This window comes from Mixophyes fleayi, chromosome 9, assembly GCF_038048845.1.
Source record: "Mixophyes fleayi isolate aMixFle1 chromosome 9, aMixFle1.hap1, whole genome shotgun sequence".
Lineage (NCBI taxonomy): Eukaryota > Metazoa > Chordata > Amphibia > Anura > Limnodynastidae > Mixophyes > Mixophyes fleayi.
This window is the reverse complement of record NC_134410.1, coordinates 109,935,474-109,958,800: the sequence shown is the minus strand read 5'-3', so window position 1 is coordinate 109,958,800 and position 23,327 is coordinate 109,935,474. Positions and strand designations below refer to the sequence as shown.

General features: G+C 44.1%; 1 protein-coding gene across 2 annotated transcripts in view; it reads right to left on the bottom strand.

Moving 5' to 3' along the window:
- The window catches only part of LOC142100945 (uncharacterized), a 99,326-nt gene extending 83,273 nt beyond the window's left edge, over window positions 1-16,053 (bottom strand). For both annotated transcript variants that reach the window (XM_075184869.1, XM_075184870.1), the window contains exons 1-3: window positions 15,732-16,053; window positions 14,766-14,818; window positions 10,067-12,399 (exon numbers count right to left, since the gene is read on the bottom strand). In XM_075184869.1, coding sequence (XP_075040970.1) covers window positions 10,067-12,399; window positions 14,766-14,811 — 2,379 coding nt within the window. In that variant the 5' untranslated portion in view covers window positions 14,812-14,818; window positions 15,732-16,053. The remainder of the gene's footprint in view (window positions 1-10,066; window positions 12,400-14,765; window positions 14,819-15,731) is intronic.
- Between the last annotated feature and the right edge of the window lie 7,274 nt (window positions 16,054-23,327).

Genomic DNA, 23,327 nt, shown 5'->3' with positions numbered 1-23,327 from the left:
GGGGGGAGAGGAGAGGAAAAGGAGGGGGGGAGAGGAGAGGAAAAGGAGGGGGGGAGAGGAGAGGAAAAGGGGGGGGGGAGAGGTGAGGAAAAGGAGGGGGGGGGAGAGGAGAGGAAAAGGAGGGGGGGGGAGAGGAGAGGAAAAGGAGGGGGGGGGAGAGGAGAGGAAAAGGAGGGGGGGGGGGAGAGGAGAGGAAAAGGAGGGGGGGGGGAGAGGAGAGGAAAAGGAGGGGGGGGGGAGAGGAGAGGAAAAGGAGGGGGGGGGAGAGGAGAGGAAAAGGAGGGGGGGGGGGGGGGGGGGGGGGAGAGGAGAGGAGAGGAGGGGGGGGAGAGGAGAGGAGAGGAGAGGGAGCGAGAGGAGAGGAGGCAAGAGGAGAGGAGAGGGAGCGAGAGGAGAGGAGAGGGAGCGAGAGGAGAAGGAGGAGGGGCGAGAGGAGAGGAGAGGGAGGGGCGAGAGGAGAAGGAGGGGGGGTGAGAGGAGAGGAGAGGGAGGGGGAGCGAGAGGAGGAGAGGGGCGAGAGGAGAGGAGAGGGAGGGGCGAGAGGAGAAGGAGGGGGGGCGAGAGGAGAAGGAGGGGGGGCGAGAGGAGGGGGGGCGAGAGGAGAGGGAGGGGGGGCGAGAGGAGAAGGAGGGGGGGGGCGAGAGGAGAAGGAGGGGGGGCGAGAGGAGAAGGAGGGGGGGCGAGAGGAGAGGGAGGGGGGGCGAGAGGAGAGGGAGGGGGGGCGAGAGGAGAGGGAGCGAGAGGAGAGGAGAGGGAGCGAGAGGAGAGGAGAGGGAGCGAGAGGAGAGGAGAGGGAAGGGGGGCGAGAGGAGAGGGAGGGGGGGCGAGAGGAGAAGGAGGGGGGGCGAGAGGAGAAGGAGGGGGGGCGAGAGGAGAGGGAGGGGCGAGAGGAGAGGGAGGGGCGAGAGGAGAGGGAGGGGCGAGAGGAGAGGGAGGGGCGAGAGGAGAGGAGAGGGAGGGGCGAGAGGAGAGGAGAGGGAGGGGCGAGAGGAGAGGAGAGGGAGGGGCGAGAGGAGAAGGAGGGGGGGCGAGAGGAGAAGGAGGGGGGGCGAGAGGAGAAGGAGGGGGGTGAGAGGAGAAGGAGGGGGGGGCGAGAGGAGAAGGAGGGGGGGCGAGAGGAGAAGGAGGGGGGGCGAGAGGAGAAGGAGGGGGGGCGAGAGGAGAAGGAGGGGGGGGCGAGAGGAGAAGGAGGGGGGGCGAGAGGAGAAGGAGCGAGAGGAGAGGGAGGGGGAGCGAGAGGAGAGGGAGGGGGGGCGAGAGGAGAAGGAGGGGGGGCGAGAGGAGAGGGAGGGGGGCGAGAGGAGAGGGAGGGGGGGCGAGAGGAGAGGGACGGAGAACGAGGGGTGGGAGAAAGAGGAGCTAGAGGGGGGGCAGAGATAAAGGGGGAGGGGAGAGAAAAAGAGGTAATAGAGCATGGGGAGAGAAACATGGAGAAATAAAGGGGGAGGGGAGAGGAGAGAGAGACAAAAAATGACAATATACACTTTCAATTTTCCAAAATAAAGTGTCATTTACATCAATTTCAATGCTGTATGAAGGCAGTGTGTGGCCAGGAACCGGATGAATTAGCTGATGGGCCTCTTACCGGACCTAGGATGTCATTAAGACTTGAGAGGGCAGCATGGCAATTGTCCCCTGGGTCACTCGTGTTCTCACAGCTCAAGGCTGACACCCTTCTATTAGACGGAGTGTGTGTGTCGCCGTTTTATGGACATCATAGAATCACACCACAAATTTCTCCATGAGTTTGGCAGAGAACCAAACTACCAGTTTACCATCTACATTTCTTCTCAAAATAGTCTGTTATAGTAAAAATATGAGTGGTGCTAAGTTACCGTGGGATCCTTGTGTGTCTCCCAGGGTACAAGTTGCCACTTCCCCCCTGCAATAAGCAGGCGGCAGCAATCTATACAAGACATTTCTATGCATCCTTACAGATAGCCCTATTGTCAGTGAGGGAGATACGAGGGAGAGGGGTACAGGTTACAGATTCCCTCTGCATTGCTGTCTTCTAACCTGTCAGGATAAATCCTACTACAGTATGTCAACTGGCACCATGAACTAAATATAAAAGTACAAGAAGTACAGAGAGTAAATGGAAAAAGCAGGACAGTCTGTCAACTGTTTTGACACACTCAGTCAGGACTTTGTCCTGATTGTAGGGACAGTTGGGAGGTATGTCCGCTTCACACAGCTCTGCTCGAAAAGGGAGAGCTGTGTGCCCCTAACAATAGTGCACGCAGCATTGCTCGTGTATATGATGGGGATAGGAAGAGTTGGAGAGCAGCCAAGCACCGTCTAAAATTATAGCCACTACCCCGAAGCGTGCTGGTCACGCCCACTGGTGGTGTGGCATGGAAACCCCCCTCTACAAATCCTGCGTTTGCCCCTGGTTTTAACTTATTTTTATTACTAATTACTTATTATTAAGAATTTAAGTGATTGAGGGGGAAATTCAATTGACCGTGCTACTTGTAAGAGTAACGTGGCCCGCGCACTATTACCTATCGGCAGGCACGGTAAACAAGTGTTACAAGCTATAAAAAAAACAGTCCTGATAACAAAGCAGGAAAGAGCCGAGGGCTCAGAGGGCCGCCTGTTGCCCATCACTGGTTTAAATGCTCAATATTTTTGATTGTCAGCAAATGAGCAAGGTTGTAATTTAATTGAAACTATTATTGGGATATTTACTTTTTAAGTGATATCAATCTTGCACAAACACTCAGTTGCCAGTTAGCAACCACTCTGATTGAACATTCTGCTAAAACCTGTGTAAGTTATCCAGTATTTTAATATACGCATTAAGCCACAGAAGCCCAAAGCACACTGAAGCCTTGGTCTTTGCCTGTCTCTCAAAATGAATGTAATGTAAATTTTAACTCTATTATTGGTAGTCTTTTAAATGGATTGAGTCTTACCTACTCACAGCTTTAAAAGCAATATCAGCTTATTGGACAAAATCTGGCACAAGGGGAAACTACAATAAAAGTGTTGAAACTGGGATTGAATTCATGTTTAGTTGAATGTGGGGATTGGCCAGGTGGGAAAGACTGGTGAGAGTTGGTCAGAATAATGTACAATCTGAAACACATTTTTAGAATACGCACATATCTCACACAAGACACTGCAAAAACTTTAATTCATGCACTCATCATCTCTCGCATCAACTATTACAATGCCCTCCTTACTGGTCTTCCCAAAATCAGACTCGAGCCCCTACAATCTATTTTGCATGCAGCGGCTAGATTGATTTTCCTTGCAAATCGTTTTACATCTGCCGAGTCACTCTGTCAGTCTCTGCATTGGCTGCCTGTTTTTCAATGAATGTAATATAAAATTCTTCTACTAACACACAAGGCCATCAACAAAATTACACCAGCATACATCTCCTCACTTGTCTCAAAATATCTCCCAACAAGACACCTCCGTTCTGCATCTCTCATTACTTCCTCCGATTTTCGGTTACAGGACATTTTTCGGGCTGCACCCACTTTATGGCATTCACTCCCACAAGACTTTCCTCTAGTCTTCAAACCTTCAAGCGTTCTCTGAAAACCCACCTTTTCAGACAAGCTTATAGTATTCCTCTACCACCCTCTTAATCTCCCTAGGTTACCCTATTACCACCCTCTACACATCTAACACAAGACAACAACCCTCTGACCAACATAGTTGTGTGACTGAGCACACAGCCCACTAAATACTTTGTAACCTCTGCATTCTAGCTGGATAAATATTCAATATGATGTAGCATTTACCCTTGAGTATCAAACCATTGCCGATTAGATTGTAAGCTTGCGAGCAGGGTCCTCTTACCTCTATGTATGTATGTATTACCCAGTATTGTATTATTACTGTTTGTTCCCAATTGTAAAGCGCTACGGAATCTGCTGGCGCAATATAAATAAATGTTGATGATTACAATATATAGAATGAACATTTCCTGTTTTTAATGTAGAGTGCATCTATCTAAAGTGTTCTTTAGTATATTGCTAAAAAAGTGAGTGCAAGGGATCATTTTCTTCTTGATTGTAACGTGTTCACACCATTATTGTACCCAACGTTTGATGGTTGCAGGGAGCATAATATATCCCTACAATTTGCTAATACTGGAGTCTGTATCTCTTACTGTAGCCACACCCCTCCTCCAGCTTGTGTCAGAGGGTGCAGGATAAACACTGCTACTGCCTGGGGAGTACTTGCCTTGACAAGCTGTGTGCAGGTAACACCCAATGCAATACTAAAACACATTCCAATAATTGTGTTAAACTTCTGATTAAATTGAGGGCTAATTCAATATGTGGAGATTGGCCAAATGTAAAAAAGACTTTGGTGCTCGTTGGCCATGGAAATATATCTACGATTGTCTAGTTTTCAGATGTGATACATTAACATAGAAGAGGGTGAAATAAAATTGCTTGTTTATTGACAAGTCAATGGCTGCAGGTCAGTGGAGGGGCATTCGTGCCAAGAGGTGAGGAAAGTACCTGGCGCAGGAGGATCTAGCGGACTGCAGGGGATGTCTTTAACCATCCCCCGGGCACTGAGTATGCCCGGAATGGGCATAAAGATGTGGGATGAACTTTTACAGAAATATGGCACAAAGCAGCAACACATTACACTATCTGTGAGTACACAGATATAAATAATATGGATAATTACTTAAACTCTACAAATGCAAAACCATCATGGACTTAAAGCCAAAAGCAGTGAAAAGCGCCAATACAAAGCCAAGCCAGATAAAAAATAAATAACAGACCCATTTCACACGAGCACTAAAACTTAATTACAGGGACTCCTCTTGGCAATAAAATGTGGTACATTAAAGACTGTTAAATACTGCTTAAGTAAAGTGACCTGATGAACATGATCTGATAAAAAAAAATTACATTTTAAAACATAATATGATCAATATTATCATAATGGATTATGCTGAGGAATATGATGTAAAATTTATAAATATGTTGATGTTTTCTGAAAATATATATATATTTTTTTTAAATGATCTTTAGGGTATAAGTATTTATCTTGATGTAGTTTTGGATAAGGTTGAGTTAAACCAATAGAGTTTTTTGTTTTTGTATTGATAAGTAATGAAATATAAACAAAAAACATCAGAGGGGTACTCTTTACATATTTACACATAAGAGGAACTTAGCAAACATTTAAAACTAATAAGAGGTCACATGATCAGGAAAAGTGTAAAATGTATTACGATAGAAGAAATGTGAATTCATGGATTTAAACGCAGTCACTTTAGCATAGAACCAGTGCACTGACGCTGATGTTTTTAAAGAGGATACTAGAGTGACACAATGGTGGTGTAAGGGACAGGAAGGTATTTTTAGGTGTCATACCCACAGGCGTGAACTTTGTGCATTTTATTAGCAATTTTAAGGCCAATACAATGCTTGTACATGGGTGTGAAGTGGAAGCAATTATTTCTAATGGCACCACACCTAGTCAGAATTAACCAGAGCCCTAAAGCATGGGTCTATGACAGTGATGGCTAACCTGTGACACGCCAGGTGTTGTGAAACTACAAGCCCCAGCATACTTTGCCAGCTATCAGCTAGTTAGCTACTGGCAAAGCATGCTGGGGCTTGTAGTTTCACAACACATAGAGTGTCACAGATTAGCCATCACATCTCTATGTCAACCTCCTACTGCTGTGTTTTCTACCTTAAGGTGAAGACATTTCTGTGTGTGAATCATTGATGTAGCACCTATGTTCTTGCATGTCCATGACCAGACCCTCGAACGTGACCTCTTCTGCCTGCGGAATTAGTGGCGCTATATATATAACCGATGATGATACAAAATGCTCTGCTCCTCAACTTTAGTTGACTAGAACAGTTGCCTGTGCGGACTTAATTAATTGGTGTGTAGGGTGCTTTTTAAAACTAAATTAATGGAGAGTACAGGCAACAGCAATAGTAAATTAAGTGGGGAGTTCGGGAGCAAATGATCCTTTCCACCCTGTGCAAAATTATGTTGGCAGTTTTTCTATGATGTCGGCATTTCTAAGCTTGTTCCAGAGAGCGGCTCTTGGAATAGTGTAGGTCTCAGGATGGTTAGTAAATATACTGCATAATAAAAATAAATAAAAATGGAACACTTCCACAGCAAAGGCACTTTTATAAACCTCCCTCCCTGCATTTCCCAATCGTTAAAAGTGCGGTGGATTATACTGGTGCTATTTAAATTTATTTACCAGGTTTGTTTGTTTTTGTATAACCCCTACATAGTAAGCAGCATTTTACAGCGAATACTTAATCACTCACTTTAGTCCCTGCTCCAGTGAAGCCTACAATCTATATTCCCTACAATGTAGACACACACAGACTAGGGTAGTGTGAAGCCAATTAACCTACCAGGATGTCTTTTGAGAGTGGGAGGAAACCAGAGGAAACATAGGGAGAACATACAACCTCCACACGGATAGGGCCCTGGTTGGACTGAACCCATGACCCCAGCGCTTTAAGGGCCTGAGTCATTAAGGCAAAAAAGGAGTAAATGTTCTCCGGGACAAACCATGCTACAATGCAAGGGGTGCAAATTAGTTTATTATTTTGCATATAAGTTAAATACTGGCTGTTTTTTCATCTAGCACACATACTTGATAGCTTATTTGTACACTGAAATTTAAAGTGGATCTAGGACATGCCTTACCCCAACTATAAATCTGTCCCCACTTATTAAATTTACCTCCCCCTCCAATGCCCAGGTGCAAATGTTACTCCTTTTTTATGCTTTGCTCTCCTTAATGACTCAGGCCCTAAGGCAGCAATGCTAACCACTCGGTCTTGTACTAGCCCATCCAATTCTAAATAAAAGTGTTAAAATAAAGCTGTCCAATATTGATTAGCAAAATCAAGCAGTATTTATTGGTAATAATAATTCCCACACTTGCGTTAATATTAAAATAAAGAAAAAGTGTTCTGACTACTACTGTAGCAAAGTAATTTCAAAACTTACTACCCCTGTGATGACTGCTTGCTTATGATCAATGTCAAAATTCTTATCTGATTTAACTAAACAATATAAGATGGAATAAAGCCCAGCCTCACTCGGTATATCAGTGTTCTTGAAATAAAAGCACTGTTTTATAGCTGGATTTTTACTCCATTTGTAAATTTTTTCATTCACTAATTCCAAAGAGGCCTGACTACTCCAACTAGAGTATACCAGTCATATCCCACAGGGGCACTGATGTGAACATACTGCCCTGAAAAATTGCATATTCTATAACAGGGGTAGGCAACCTGCGGCTCTCCAGGTGTTGTGAAACTACAAGTCCCAGCAAGCTTTGCCAGCAGATAACCAGCAGATAGGTGGCAAGGCATGCTGGGATTTGTAGTTTCACAATACCTGGAGAGCCGCAGGTTGCCTACCCCTGCTCTATAATGTCATGTTAATTTCTTCAGGGTAGAAGTCTGGTGTGTATATGATGAACACTTAGCTGTCGGCCTGTGTATGTGGGCATCCAATTTGGCCACTCAGTTTGGGCAGTGATTCAGTCACTTGGCTCTTGGGCTGATGGGTAAAATGACTATCATGTATGGCTAGCTTTATGGTTAGCAAAGTAAGCTCTAGTTGGAGTTTACATCCGAGTTACAATGGTCCATTACCAAGGAAATGTATGAAATAGCAAAAATAAAAACAACACAAAACTAAATGTTGCTCATGACTTGGCTATCATTAATTAAATGTTTAAAAGCTGAATGTATTTAAAGACAGTGCTTACCACTCAATGCCCACAATAATGCATCCAATATATCCAAAGATAATAGCACAGAGCAATCAGGTTGGGTAGTTTTGACTGCTAAAAAGCTGATCAGGGTCACATTGATGGCTTAATTAGTAAATGTGTGTTTGTTAGCCAGTATGAATATGGGCCTTCTGTGGCCCAAATGACCAGCAGGACGAACTTTGCCCCGCCACGTGTGTGTTGACCAATTGGATTCGGAGCCATCATTCAGTCACTGTATCGAGTGACCGGTACATGTCCATAAATGGCATTATACCAAATCAGATTTTTTTACACTTGCTCTAGTGAATAAAACTGTTGTGTATGGCATATTAAGGGAGAGATATACAATATGAGCTTGATTTATTATGGAACGTATAAGCCGTTACTTGCAATATTTTGCCTTAAATTGCTCTTCTCATGGCAGAGCTGGACTATACGCCAGAGAACGCAAGTCTATGCAATTCATCTTCGAGCGCAAAGGACACTTACGACAGCCGATGATTTCATGAGTGGAGGGGCGTATGGCGTATGCATGTAGTCGATGTACAGTAAGGGGACGTGGCCAAGCTCGAGTGCACGCTTCAGCGTCTGATTCAAGCTTTGGGCATCTCTAAAGTAAGTGTTTTTCTGTCGTATCACTCGCACCAGCTACAGGTCAAATGTAAGTGCCGATTGATAGTGATGACTGTCATGTATACATGCTAGAGCATGTGTTTGCAATCAGGTGCAAGTGTACAAATGCATTTTATGTGCAATAGACATTAATAACATGCTGACTGCAATAGGGGGATGATTAAAGTATGGGGCATACTAAGGGGCGTATTCAATTATTAGCGGTATTGCTGATAAACGAGCGCTCAAAAAATCTTACCGTTAATACGGTATTTACTCGCGGAATTTCAGCTCGCAGCCCCCTGAGCGGCGAGCTGAAATTCCGCGAGTAAACTACCGTATTAACGCTTTTCGCGCGCAATATTACCATATAAACGGTAATATTTTTTGAGCGCTCGTTTATCAGCGTTACCGCTAACAATTGAATACGCCCCTATGAGTGGATACATCGGAGCAGCAATTGGTAATGAACACAAAGGTCCAGCAAATCCAGCTAAAAAGCTGCATCTGGACAAACCGTGTTGCAGGGTTGCAAATGCATTTTTTGCATACAAGGAAAATACCGCCTACTTTTGCAAACATATAGTGGACAGCTTTATTTTAACGCTGTGATTTAGAATTGAGCTGGGACAAGCACCAGTGGTTAATATTGCTGCCTCACAGCGCTGGGATCAAGCGTTCGATTCCGATTAGGTCCTATCAATGTGGTTTGTATGTTCTATGTCTGTTTTTCTGAGGGTTTCCACCAGTTTCCTCCCACACTCCAAAAACATACCTATAGATTAATTAGCTTTAGTATACGTGTGTGCGTCTGTGTGGCGGGGAATATAGATTGTAAGCTCCACTGGGGCAGGTACTGAAGGGAATGTATAAATATTCTCTGTAAAGTGATGCGTAATATATAGGTGCTATATAATAACTAATAATTATACGCCCCCTCCCAATTCTAAATCTCTCTGTATATTTTACTGGCAATGCAACATGGTGTATCCAAAGTGTAAAACTGCCCCTTCTAGCAGAATATACTCCTAACTCTAAATTGGGGCCAATTCACAGCCTGACAAAATATACCATGGAGATTTCAAATAGTTTTTTTCCCCCAACATCCATAGGGCTAGATTTACTAAGCTGCGGGTTTGAAAAAGTGGGGATGTTGCCTATAGCAACCAATCAGATTCTAGATTCATTTTGTAGAAGGTACTAAATAAATGAAAGCTAGAATCTGATTGGTTGCTATAGGCAACATCCCCACTTTTTCAAACCCGCAGCTTAGTAAATCTAGCCCATAGTGTTTATTCAATGTTTCATTATTTTAATTTGAATTTAGCAAGTTACTCTTTTAGATATTCAGGCAAAGCATGTGATTTTTTCATTCTTTTAATCACGGATGTTGAAGCATTTGCAGATTTGAAGAGAATTCTTGGTTTTGCACAACAGTCTACTAGACAATGAAAACATATGTACAAAACCAATAATTCCCATGAAACCCACACATAACCTCTATAACGTAAAATGTGCAACGCGTTTTGTGTAATTCATTACCGGCTATGTATACGGTGACGTTTTCATAACCATATAATAAAACAGCTGTGATTTTAAGTACATTCAACATATTAATAGCAATGACCATCTTGCACCAGTAGACACCTGAGGGTCAATGCAATTTGGTGGCAGCTACAGTAATCTGAGAATACATCTAACCTGTAGATCTTTGGCGAGATCTGTTAGGCGTATCTCTTCGCTCCCCAGAGCTTTGTCTGCACCATCACGTGGCTCAGTAGAATAACTTCCAGTTATGTCATCACAGCCGTCACTGGGACAAGGGCTATTAGCTTGTTGACTCCTTTGGATCAAGGAGGAGGTTTCACCATCCAAATAAGGTTCAATGATGTCATGTGGTTCCAGGTTTCCATGAAACGTAGGGCATGGTAAACCTGAGTTGATTGCACTTTTCACAGATGTTTCTGACCCTATACATGCATCCTCTTTACTGTCATTTAATGTTGTTCCTGTGAGTGTAGCAGTCGTCACTGCATCGGATATTCCATTCTCATGTACATCTGGGTTCAGACCTTTGTCTACCGATTCACACTCATATGACCGATCCGGTTCTCCCATGCTAGTTTTTTCAGTAATAAAGTCTTCGGTGTCATTAAGTGTCGCAGGCTGTTCTGGTGACCCTTCCCCCGAATCTAAGGTGCTGCATTCTGCCTGCAGTCCAATATCATGGATATTACCCATTGCAGCACATTCAGAAATAAAGTCAGAATCAAGGTCTCCATCTTTTGCAGAGCAGACCTTTATCCCTTGTAGATCACTTGGACCTCTCCTTTGTGCTAGGCATCCATCAGATTGCAGTTTAAGGCCTTCACACTTGACGTTGTAGTCGTTACGATGCAGTGCACCTGCCTTCTGTTTGCTTTTGCTTTCTAAGGACAATTCAGGGCTTGACGTCTGCAGAATTGTGGTTATCTCATGTTTATCTATCTTGCTACTTCTACTCAATAAGTCACGTTGCAGAGACTCCATCAGAGACATTTCCATGGCACAGACGCTACTGCCGTCATCGGAATCCGTATCTGAAGAGGTTTTGCTGCCGTCTTCCAACATCTCTCCTGAATGCTCCAGCTCAGGCTCCTCCAGAACCATATCTAAAACGGGCGGAATATTCCGCAACACTTTGAAAGACTCCGAACGAGACTTCTCTTTGTTAATGTGAAGATCCAGCAGCTCTTCCTCTCCTTCCTCTTTAATGTCAACTAGTTGCTGTTTGCGTAGATGCATCTCCAGCAGGTGCAAGACATCGGGATCTAACTTGTCCGAAACATATTGATGTCTCTCTTTTCTGTGATCAAGTCTTGAACTGCCGTAATGAAGGGAATTATCGATGTTGTCTTCATCTCCGCTTTCTTCCCTTTCAGATAGATTCTCCTTATCAGACAACTCCAACTCATGTGAATCCGTTTCTATTTCATAATGCGGTCCTGACCTCCCACCTTTTGGTGGTTGGCGCTCCTTTCTCATCTTACTCGTCCTAGTACCGTCACTTTTTGATAAAAATATCCCAGTGTGCTTGGTTTGAAAATCAAACGAGCGAGTGCTGATTGGCAATAAATCAAGGTGCCCTATACTAGATACTATGTCATGAGTACCAGTCGTAACATCATGTTGGCTATTTTGTAAGTGAATGCCAAATTTTTTCACATCTGAATGACTGTTTGCAGTGTACACTGTTTCATTACAGTCTTGAGTGTGCAAATTATTAGATATATCTTCAAATAAATCCGGTGACCTTACAGGTGCGCCAATAATCTGCACTGGGGCTTCGTCTGACATAGTCAACTCACTGTTATGCTCAATAAGTGTCTTTGAGAGAGGCTTATCTTTAAAATTCTTTACTTTCAGGCAGTCTTTTTCTTTTGGATTTTCATATAAGCTAAACTCGGTTGTGTAGGATTCCTCTTTATCCTCAAGACTTTGCTTGAGAGTTAACAAGTCCACTTTACAGGGGTCATACAGCTCTGCCCGAGCTGTTATTGTCTCCATGTGCGTCTCTTCAAGCTCCTGTCCATCCTGAGATATTTCGCTATTACATTCGATATCGTCAGTGTAACTTTTTATGGTGTGATTTTCCAAAACCTGGTTTGATTGGCCATTGTACAGTTGTCCCCCAGCTTGTTCTTTCGTTTTATCTGAACAGTGAGCCAAGTCACGTACTGGATTAAGTGTCTCTTTATATTCCATGTCTTCAGATGATATAAAAAACAATTCCTTACGATCGTCTGCAAAGGATAGATGATCTTTGATTGCTGTAGCATCCCCTGAAGGTACAAGTCTTTGGATTGTGAAACACACTTCTTCAGATGCTACTTTGTTGTTATTAAGAACGTCTTCTGACTGCAAGTTCTCCTCCGGTTTTAAATGGTTACTTGCTGCAGACAAATCACACCCATTTACAACATCTAATAGAAGGGGTTTGGTATATAGATCTTCTGCTAGGCCTACTGTTTCTCCATTCATAGATTGAGTATTATCTAAAATGTAGGGAAAAAAAGAAATCAGGCAACAACGCTTAAGTGATTTATTAAAGCATCAGACAAAGTGTCAGGAAGTTGGAAAACCATTAGGAATTTGGTAACAGGATTCAAGAAAAATCACTAAAGAACAATAAATCGCCTTTGAAGTGATGCTGAGACAAGTACTGAAGGCAAAGCTACTTTTATGTCCAGCATTGTCCTCATAAGCATATCGTTATCATATAAAAGAATGTATATAGCATATTGAATTCCTACGTCTGTGCTTAAAACATTTCAGGGATCAGTGGGCAGGTTTATGGTGCAATGGGATCAGTGGGCAGGTATGTGGGATCAATGGACAGGTATGTGGTGTTGAGGGATCAGTGGGAAGGTATGCGGCATCAGTGGGCAGGTATGTGGTGAGGGATGAGTGAGCAAGTATGTGGTATCAGTGGGCAGGTATATGGTGCTGAGGGATCAGTGGGCAGGTATGTGGGATCAATTGACAGGTATGTGGTGTTGAGGGATTAGTGGGCAGGTATGCGGCATCAGTGGGCAGGTATGCAGCATCAGTGGGCAGGTATGTGGTGAGGGATCAGTGGGCAGGTATGTGGTGAGGGATCAGTGGGCAGGTATGTGGGATCAGTGGGCAGGTATATGGTGCTGAGGGATCAGTGGGCAGGTATGTGGAGCTGAGGGATCGGTGGGCAGGTATGTGGTGAGGGATCAGTGGGCAGGTATGTGGGATCAGTGGGCAGGTATATGGTGCTGAGGGATCAGTGGGCAGGTATGTGCTGCTGTGCAAGACAATGAAACGGCTGTTTTGGTTTTGTAGAGTTTACAGTATACTGATATTTTCACACTGGAAACAGAGGTGTCACATGCATTTCAATTGTATTATAAACATGTTCAGGGGTTGTGTCAAATTAAGAGTTATAGTGTTCCAACCATATCATGTAAGCAGCAGAATAATGGCTGTAGAACCGCTCCTCACCCACCTTATTGTATCAATTCTATTTAGTTAGAGCATCTTCCCAAGTAACAAATTACTGTGGGTCCCCCCCCACCTCCACTATTAACTGACGGACTAGGACATTTGCAGGTAGAAGACAAATTTCAGCTACAGGGCTGTCTAAAAAGTGAGAAATTCAAATATTCTATACATGGGAGGTTTCTGGTGAATGTAGCGTCTAACTGTCCAATCAGGTGCCACGTTCACTTCTGCACATCCTTCAATAGTCATGTGGAACCTCAGGATGGTTCCTGTTCTCCAGCACAGGCTTACAAACACTGCACTTGGGGTCAATTATCAGGTAATAAGGAAGTTGCAGATAGCTACATGGGCTATGTGGACTCTTGAGGGAAATTCAATTATCCGCGGAACACATCGCCTCAATGTTTTTTCTCAAAATCTCTGCTCATTTTCCCTCACGTCCCACAGAGATGTGGGAAGATAAGGAACAGAGATTCTGTACCGCACTGCCGGTAATGTGCACAGCCGGACAGCAAGGCAATGTCTGGCTGCACTTCATGGCTAATTGAATTCACACCTTAACGGTATGTTCACTTTAAAATAATCTATGTCATGCTATTGTTAGGAACTATAAAGTAGGCAGGAGTCCGAGGAAACTGCACCAAAAAAGTGCTATTATATTTGTTACCCCTATAAACATATATTTTTAAAATAAACTAGTGTATGTGCTAAAATAATGTCGACTAAATGACAAAAAAGAAAAAATCACGTGTACCATAAAATGAATCGAAATGCCAACAATAAAAAGAGGGAAAAACGATTGGACAAAAGCTTAGCTTTTCGGAACATGAACGGCCCCAATTGCAAAGTCACTTTGCGCATGTGTGAGCTTAGGTCAGTAGCTCTAAGGTAAGTGAAGTGAACGCCGGGACAACCTCCCATCAGATGCACTGTCCTGGGATTTTTTTAATAAACGCTCACGAAAAATCATCTGTCATCGTTGCGATGACAGATAATTAAATGGGTCCCTCAGTGATGATCACAATTTTAATTTTAGTAACCATTCACTTGGAAGGGCGGTATGCCGTTTGTATTGCAATGAGCAGCAATGTGTAAAGTTTTTTGTTTTTTTCCTACAGCTCTTTAGTAAGAGAAATGTAATGAGTAAAATAGAAGAATAACATTAATTATCAGGTATTTTTCTAGAACTTCCAGCAAGTCACTTTCACTTTCCTCTGAACCCCCCCCCAAATAACATGCAGTAAAAATATGTAAATGAACACAGTATGATGACCGCAGATAGAAAATAAGTGGGACAACGATTTTACTGCAGAAACTTTCACTATAGAAATAAATCATAGAAACTATACACTAAAACATGACTCATTATGTGCATTACGATGTGAATTACCTTCAGAAGAGGATTCATCACAGGGAGCAACAGATACATCCTCCATATCTGTCCTACAAAAAAAAGGAACATTTCCTTAAAGCATGTAATGACATTTTTGTGAGCGTTAAAAAGATATTTCCCCTACGGCAGTAATGAAGTAGTGAAGCATTGTCACTCTGAGTTAGAGCTATTTTAGAAGATAACTATTTTTATTTTGTTTGTTTTTTTAGCCTTAGGCAAAGGTTTTTTTTGGAAAGTGCCGGCTAATCTCTGGATGTCCCCTTGCAAAGATACCCCAATGTCATGCTGCATACCTGTGGCTCATAGTGTGACTTATCCAGCAAGAGGAAGTCTGTCTGGCTGTTTTGACTCAACAGAGATGCAGGCGCCATTTTTACTCAGCAGCCTATACCTAACATTTGTGAGCTTGGAATATAATTTTCTAGAACATGCCAATAAAAATACACTGATATGTTATCTCCATGTCAAATGTGAGAACTGTAAGTGCATTAAAACACACAAAGGGAATATTTTTACATTGACACAGTTCCAGTCTTGTCATTTCAAATTGGCAATCTTGTCATTTACAATAAAATCCCTTATTATTTTGAAACTTTTAAAAGTAAATAAATAAATAATGACTGAGGTAATATTTCAGGATACAGTTAATCAGCAACTTTTATTACAGCTTCAAAATCAAGTCAATTTATTTTAATTTATTATTTACACCAAAACAATCCTGTCAAATGGATGTCTGATGTTTCAGTAATACCAAGTAGGCTGAAGGCTGAGCTATAGGAGTGTAAATAAAGAACCATATAACAGGGAGCACATGAGCCACCATCTGAAATGGGATCAACACAAAAGAACCAGATTAGATATCAATAAAGCTTGAATAAAACACCTCTATTTTTCTAATCATGGGCTGTCACGTCATTCCCTGCACCTAACCCATCACATGCATAATGACAGTCTGGAGATTACCTGGAAATACAACCCTAATTTTGATCTGGAGGCTGCTGCAAATATCACAGGCAGTAAAGTTTGCATGTTATCGTGCAGACAGGAAGTGTGGATCTAGCATCACTTAGACGTATGGGGAGATCTCAATGCTGGCTGGGGTGGTGTGTGCACTGTACTGCTCCAAGGAGCAGCACTTGGGAGATATAATCTGATTTTTTTTACATTAGGGATGTAAGTGTCATTGTATTGCATGCCTGTCATTGACTTTTTGTGACGGCCAGGATGGGAAATGTCACTGGTCAATAAGCAGTTCTGGTTTCTGTACACCCGCTCACAATGGCTTTGTTTCTGCAGCTAACACATTTCCTTCCTGGCAGAGCTCAGCCCTGCTCCCCCCCCCCAGCCTGGACACGTGATCTGCAGCCAGACCCAGACCCCCCCCAGCCCTGCTCCCCCCACAGCCTGGACACGTGATCTGCAGCCAGTTCTCTCCCCCTTCAGCAGATGACCTCACTCTCCTTCCAACAGTGGTCTCTTATTCTCCAGCAAACCATGCAGAGGATTGTGTATGAAATGATTTATCCTCAGTTGTTCCACGATCTGCAATATGGCTGAATAGAACAGCAAATTAAAATATGTAATTTTTTGCATTTTAAATGGGCATGCTAGCAAGTTTGTTTCTCTTTTTATTAAAATTAAATATAGATAACTTAAGCTGGGTACACACTGCAGAAAAATACTGCAGATGCGGTTTCTGTAACAATTTTACCAATGACTGAAAGTCCCAATGAGCATGCAGATTCTTGTGTACACACCTGCATGATTTACCGTCAAATCTGTGCTCTTCATCTGTCTTAACCATCTCCTAAAATGATTGTGACTCTGCGGGGGAAAATTAAATTCTCCCCGAAGTACCGCAGCGTAAAAAACATTACCGTTATTACGGTAATATTAACCCAGCTTTCTGCTCACAGATAAGGGAGCTGCAAGCAAAAAGCCGGAGTTAAAACTACCGTAATGATGGTATTTATGCGCACTATTACCGTAATAACGGTAATAGTGCGCAGGCCACGTTACTTTTTCAAGTAACGAGCCCAATTGAATTCCCCCCTGCATGCTCATCATCACCATTCATTTATATAGCGTCACTTATTCTGTAGCGCTGTACAGAGAATATTGGTCATTCACATCGGTCCCTGCCCCATTGGAGCTTACAGTCTAACTTCCCTAGCGCACACGCACACACACACTAGTGTTGATTTTGTGAGCAGCCAATTACCTACCAGTATGTTTTTGGAGTGTGGGAGATAACCGAAGCACTTGAAGGAAACCCACGTAATCACGGGGAGAACCTACAAACTCCACACAGATAAGGCAATAGTCAGAAATCAAACTCATGACCCCAGTACTATGAAGGAGAAGTGCTAACCACTGAGCCACTGTGCTGCCCACACTCTATAGATATCTGCCTACGCTGCTAGTGGTGAGTGCGTACACACTTCTACATTTGCCCAACATCGTTCTATTGTTGATCGGGATTTTTTTAGGAAGTTTAGAAAATCAAATCAAACGATACGATAAAACATGATCGTGAGAGTGTACACACTAATGTGATATCTGACCAAATGGTCTTTTATCGTGTGATTGGCATGATAATTGGATAAAAAACTCGTAGGGCTAGATTTACTAAACTGCGAATTTGGAAAAGTGGGAATGTTGCCTATAGCAACCAATCAGATTCTAGCTTTTATTCATTTAGTGCATTCTACAAAATGACAGCTAGAATCTGATTGGTTGCTATAGGCAACATCTTCACTTTTTCAAACCCGCAGTTTAGTAAATATACCCCGTAGTTTGCTATACTTCATTGTTCTCTGCAGTCCCTTTGTTCTTGTCTTACTCTGCTTTGTCAGCCCATATCTAACTCGACCGCTCTGGCCCACTTCTACCCCCCGCTGCTGCCCTCACCGCAGCGCTATTTGTCCTTACCCTCTTCTTGCCCCTTCTCTCATTCCCAGTCCACCCCTGTCTCTCACCATGCCGCCCTACTCCTTTCCTATACCCATCCTCTCCCCTAGCCCCTTTCTCTCGCCCAACTCTCACTGCCCCACCCCTCACCCTCCCCCTCGCTCCATCAACCCTGATAATCTCATACGAATCTCCCCTCTTCCCTCCCTCCCTTTCTCTTGTGCCCTCTGGAACTCCAGGTCCATCTGCAACAAACTTTCCCTCATCCATGACCTCTTCATCTCCAACTCTCTTAATCTTCTTGCCATCACTGAAACCTGGCTTACTTCTTCTGATACCGTTTCACCCACCGCTCTCTCCTACGGGGGCCTCTCCTTCACCCACTCCACCAGACCAGACGAGCATCCAGGAGGCGGAGTGGGCCTCCTCCTATCCCCTACCTGCACTTTTTGTGTCATTCCTACTTTACCTTCCCTCTCTTTCTCCTTGTTACAACTCTGCCTGTTATTTGTATCTAGCAGCAGTACCTTATACCACCAGAGGTGCTGCTGTTCTGTTCCTGAACTTTTCTACATGCCTGAAGGAGTTAATCACCTTGCATTATGCCTAATTAGACCTGCACCTGTCGCACTGCTTTAAATACCTGCCTCAAGCTGTGCAGTTCATCCTTGTATACCTGGCTGCTGCTTGTGTTCCCCCTGGTCCAGTTTGAGTCTGCTGATATTTGATCTCCCGTTGTGACCTTGGCCTGTTTACTGTTTATGCTTGTCTGCTTGTGACCCCGAACCTTGCCTGAATACTGGATACTGCTTGACCTCTCGTTACCTTAGACCTTGGCCTGATTACTGGACTATGCAAGTTTGCTTGTGACATTTACTTTGCCTGGACTCTGTTTGCTTCCTGGACAAGACTTTTGCATCCTGGAATTGGGTAACTCACCCTTCTTATCCCTGCATTCAAACTATATTGGCATTCTGTGGAACCTGTTATTTCTGTGTACCTTCCTGCTACACCTGTTCATGTTTATGTTGGGAGTTATACCTGTTTATGAAAACCTGCATGTTACTGGAACTGAATCCTTGCTTATATATTTTGCTGGAATAAAGACATTTGTATTATACTTTCGTGGCTGCTTGCTGAGTTTACTAGGAATCGTAACACTCCTCCTTTGAAGTACACTCCATCCGTCTCTTCTCCCCATCCACCTCCGTGTCTCCGTCATCTACTGTCCCCCAGGCCCCTCCTCCCTTTTCCTTGACAACTTCAGTGCCTGGCTCCCCCACTACCTTTCCTCTGACCTTCCCTCCATCATACATGGTGACTTTAATATCCCTATTGACAACTGTTCTGACCCCGCCACCATTAAACTTCTCGCCCTTTCCTCCTCCCTAGGCCTTACTCAGTGGACCTCTTCCCCCGCCCACTGTCTTGGTCACTCCCTTGACCTTGTCTTCTCTCATCTCTGATCTCTCTGACTTCTCCAACTCTCCCTTCCCACTATCTGACCACCACCTCCTCTGCTTCACTCTGTCCTCCTCCCCTGTTCCTGCCTCGCCCAAAGCTACCCTCACTAGATGTAACCTGGATGCTATTGACCCCATCTCCTTCTCCTCTTCTCTCGAAACTCTGCTTTCACCCCTCCCCTCCCTGGCCTGTCCCGACCAGGCTTCCTTCTCTCTACAATCACTCCCTCACCACTGCCCTGGACGCTGTTGGCCTGGCCTCTTCTATCCGCCGACGCTGCATTATTCCCCAACCCTGGCACTGGAACCTGACCCGCTTCCTCCAAAGATGCTCTCGCACTGCTGAACGCCTCTGGAGGAAATCTTGTTCCCTGGCTGACTTCCTCCACTTTAAATTTATACTCTCTTCTTTCTCCTCTGCCCTCTCCCTCGCTAAACAATCCTCCTTTAAGTCCCTCATTTCTTCTCAGTCCTCCAATACCTGCTGCCTCTTTGCCACCTTCAGCTCCCTCCTCTCCCCCCCCCCTCCCCCCTCTGTCCTGCCTTTCGTCTCTGCTTCTGTCTTCGCCACTTTCTTCTCTTCCAAAATTGAGGCCATCAGACTGAACATCTCCTCCTCCCCTTCTCCCGTCACCCTCATCGCTTCACCTCCCCCCATCACCCAACTCTGGTGCTCCTTCAGCCCTACAACCGATGAAGAAGTTCTCTCCCTTATTCTTTCCTCTCCACCCTCTACCTGCCCTCTCAATCCCATCCCCTCTCACCTCCTTCACTCTCTTTCTCCTACTGCCTGCTCTTACCTAGCACACCTTTTCAACCTATCACTCTCCTCTGGTGTAGTACCCTCCTCTTTTAAACATGCTCTTATCTCTCCTATCCATCCTCAAAAAACCCAATCTTGACCCCACCTCTCTTGCTAATTATCGCCCTATCTCTCTTCTCCCCTATGCCTCCAAATTACTTGAGCGAATTGTCTGTAGCCGCCTAACCAGGCCCCTCACAGACAATTCCCTCCTTGACCCTCTCCAATCTGGCTACCGTCCCCTCCATTCTACCGAAACTGCCCTGGCCAAGGTTACTAATGATCTGCTATCAGCCAAATCCAAGGGTCACTTCTCTGTTCTCATCCTCCTTGACCTCTCTGCAGCCTTTGACACCGTGGACCACCCCATCCTGCTGCAAACTCTTCTCTCCCTCGGCCTCTCTGGTTCTGTCCATGCCTGGTTCGCCTCATACCTCGCGAATCGCTCCTTCTCTGTATCCACGTCTGGTTCTTCCTCCTCCCCCTACCCTCTCCCCGTAGGAGTCCTGCAGGGCTCTGTTCTTGGCCCTCTACTCTTTTCACTCTACACTTCCTCCTTTGGTGTTCTCATCTCCTCCTTCGGTCTTCAGTATCACCTTTATGCTGACGACATTCAACTCTATATCTCCTCTCCTGATCTTTTCCTCCACCCTCCTCGCTCGGGTATCCGACTGCCTCTCCGCCAAAATCAATATCTCTAAAACTGAACTCATTGTCTTTCCTCTGCCCAGACTCCCATCCCACCATGACCTCTCTATTGTCGTCAATAACACCACCATCTCTTCTGTCACCCAACTTCGCTGCCTGGGTGTCACTCTCGACGACTCTCTCTCTTTTGCCCCCCACATTCATTCCCTTGCCCAAGCCTGTCGCTTACAACTACGCAACATCGCCCGCATCCGTCCTTTTCTCTCTCAGGATGCTGCCAAAACTATCTTCCATGCACTCATCATCTCCCGCCTCGATTATTTTAACCTCCTCCTCACTGGCCTCCCCCACTCCCGTCTCTCCCCCCTCCGCTCTATACTCAATGCGGCCGCAAGACTCATCTTCCTCTCACGCCGCTCCTTGTCTGCCTCCCCTCTCTGCCTTGCCTTACACTGGCTCCCCTTCCCCTACAGAATCCTTTTCAAACTCCTCACCACCACTTACAAGGCTCTCTCCAACTCTACTGCCCCTTATATCTCTAACCTCCTCTCCATTCACACTCCTGCCCGATCCCTGCGCTCGGCCAACGACCGCCGCCTGTCCTCCACTCTGATCACCTCTTCCCACTCCAGAATCCAAGACTTTTCCCGTGCAGCCCCCCTTCTCTGGAACGACCTCCCTCGTTTCATCCGTCTCTCTACTACTCTGTGCTCCTTCAAACGTGCACTCAAAACTCACCTCTTCCTCAAAGCCTACCAACCATCTACTTAAACCCCCTCTCCTCCCTTTAGCTCGTCCTCCCTTCTCTCCTCTTGTGCCTGGTCTGTTTACCCTCCCTTAGGATGAAAGCTCGTATAAGCAGGGCCCCCTTCCCTCCTGTCTCCATACCTGTTCTTCTGCTCCGTCTTCACTGCATATGACTGGCTGGAGTTTCTGAAGTATTGGTACTTTTTGTTCATTGTTCTGTATGGTTTCACCCTGTATAGTCTACTGTTAGTACTGTGTGCTGCGCTGCGGATACCTTGTGGCGCCTAACAAATAAATGATAATAATAATAATATAGTGTGTACCCAGCTTTATGCTAGTTCAGTTGTAGTAATTACAAATCAAACATACTAAAGCAGATTTTCATATTTATGAAATATGGAACTACTACTCTTATTCTTGATTATCAAAAATTCAACTTTCTGTCCCTCACACCCCAGTCAAAATAACTAGGATCTAAAGTCATTGTCTGTATATAATCAAAGTTAAAGAACGCCCAAGCAGTGTGGTCTATTAACCTGGCTTAGCATCTTGTAAACTGTAAATGCTAAAAACTACTGAGACATAATCCTTTAATTAACCGTAATAATAATTACCTTTTAATAACTTTACAATGAATTGAAACTTGATATATAGGAATTAAAACACAAATGATGAATTACAGCAACGCATGTACATTATTCTGTCATCTCCATTACAAAAAAGGGTGTGGTCTGCCCAAATAAATGACATGAATCATAGATATTACAGCATAATTATGTTATACATCTAAAAATCAGACATTTAAGTTAATGAGTAACAAACTGTAGCACATGGTTTCTAAATTTTATTTTTTATTATGGTATATGTTTACCGGGTAAAGTATGAAGTATGTTCATTTATTTTAAGTATGTGTACCTGTATTCAAGGTACCCTCCTCCACCTCCTGTTGCATTTAGCTCTTATGAGTTTTGTATGTTTTATTCTTTACTACTAAAAGCAATGTTATTTTGAGTTATATTTAACAGATTGTAGCACCTTGTGCATCTAAGGTGCCACTTAGGATAGAGGTTCTGACCTCAACTGGTCATGTGGGATAATTGCGGCCCCTTAATATAATAGAAAATAAAATTTGCCCCATGAAATAAATATATATTAATTTTGCCCCTTCACTAATAAATGACATTGCCCACATAATTCACAAGTCAATGGTGCCTCATCCGTTTGAGCTAACTAGCCAATCAGAAGCAGGTATTAAACAAGTCTTTTTTTTTTTTCTGGCGGCTTTGACTGAAGCGACGGTTTAGCTGTTTTCAATCCGCCACACATCGCCAGTCACTTAACATCTCAGCCTCAAACAGCCCTATAGCGAATGCATTGGTTTGGAGCAGTAAACTGCTGGAGATGTGTGGCAGATTAAAACCAGCACTTTGCACAATTCTTAGTGAATCTACGCCTTAGAGTAAATACACAGAGAAAACAATGTTGCAGCAAATTTAAAGTATGGTTTTAGGAACATCCTAGTTTATCTCTAAAATTAATTAAATTAAACCAGCTCAGTATTTGGCTGCTACATGCAAAAGCAACCAGCATGCATACAAAAATGCACCCTATGCATTACAATATCGTTTGTTCAGGTCCAAATTTGCACTGTGTCGCTGGATTTGCTACTAATTCTAAATGAAGTCATCAGATTGTTGAAATATGAACTTCTCCGGTTATTGTTCATGCCGAGTACAGGTATGTGACCAGACGGGCTTACTCTGCCAACAAGTCTTCCCTCTCAACGGTTTATTTGTCTTGTCTTGGTTTTCCCTTTTACCGTCCCTAACCTGCCATTACTGACCACTCTTACTGATGGTATTCTGTCATCAGACACTGAAAGCGCCGGTAGTTGTAGGCGAGTCTTCACCGGCACCTAAAACAGCTTACTTCTGGGTGTAGTGTACAGCTGATGCGGCAACTGTTTGCTGATGGTTGGCTGGTTCCTCC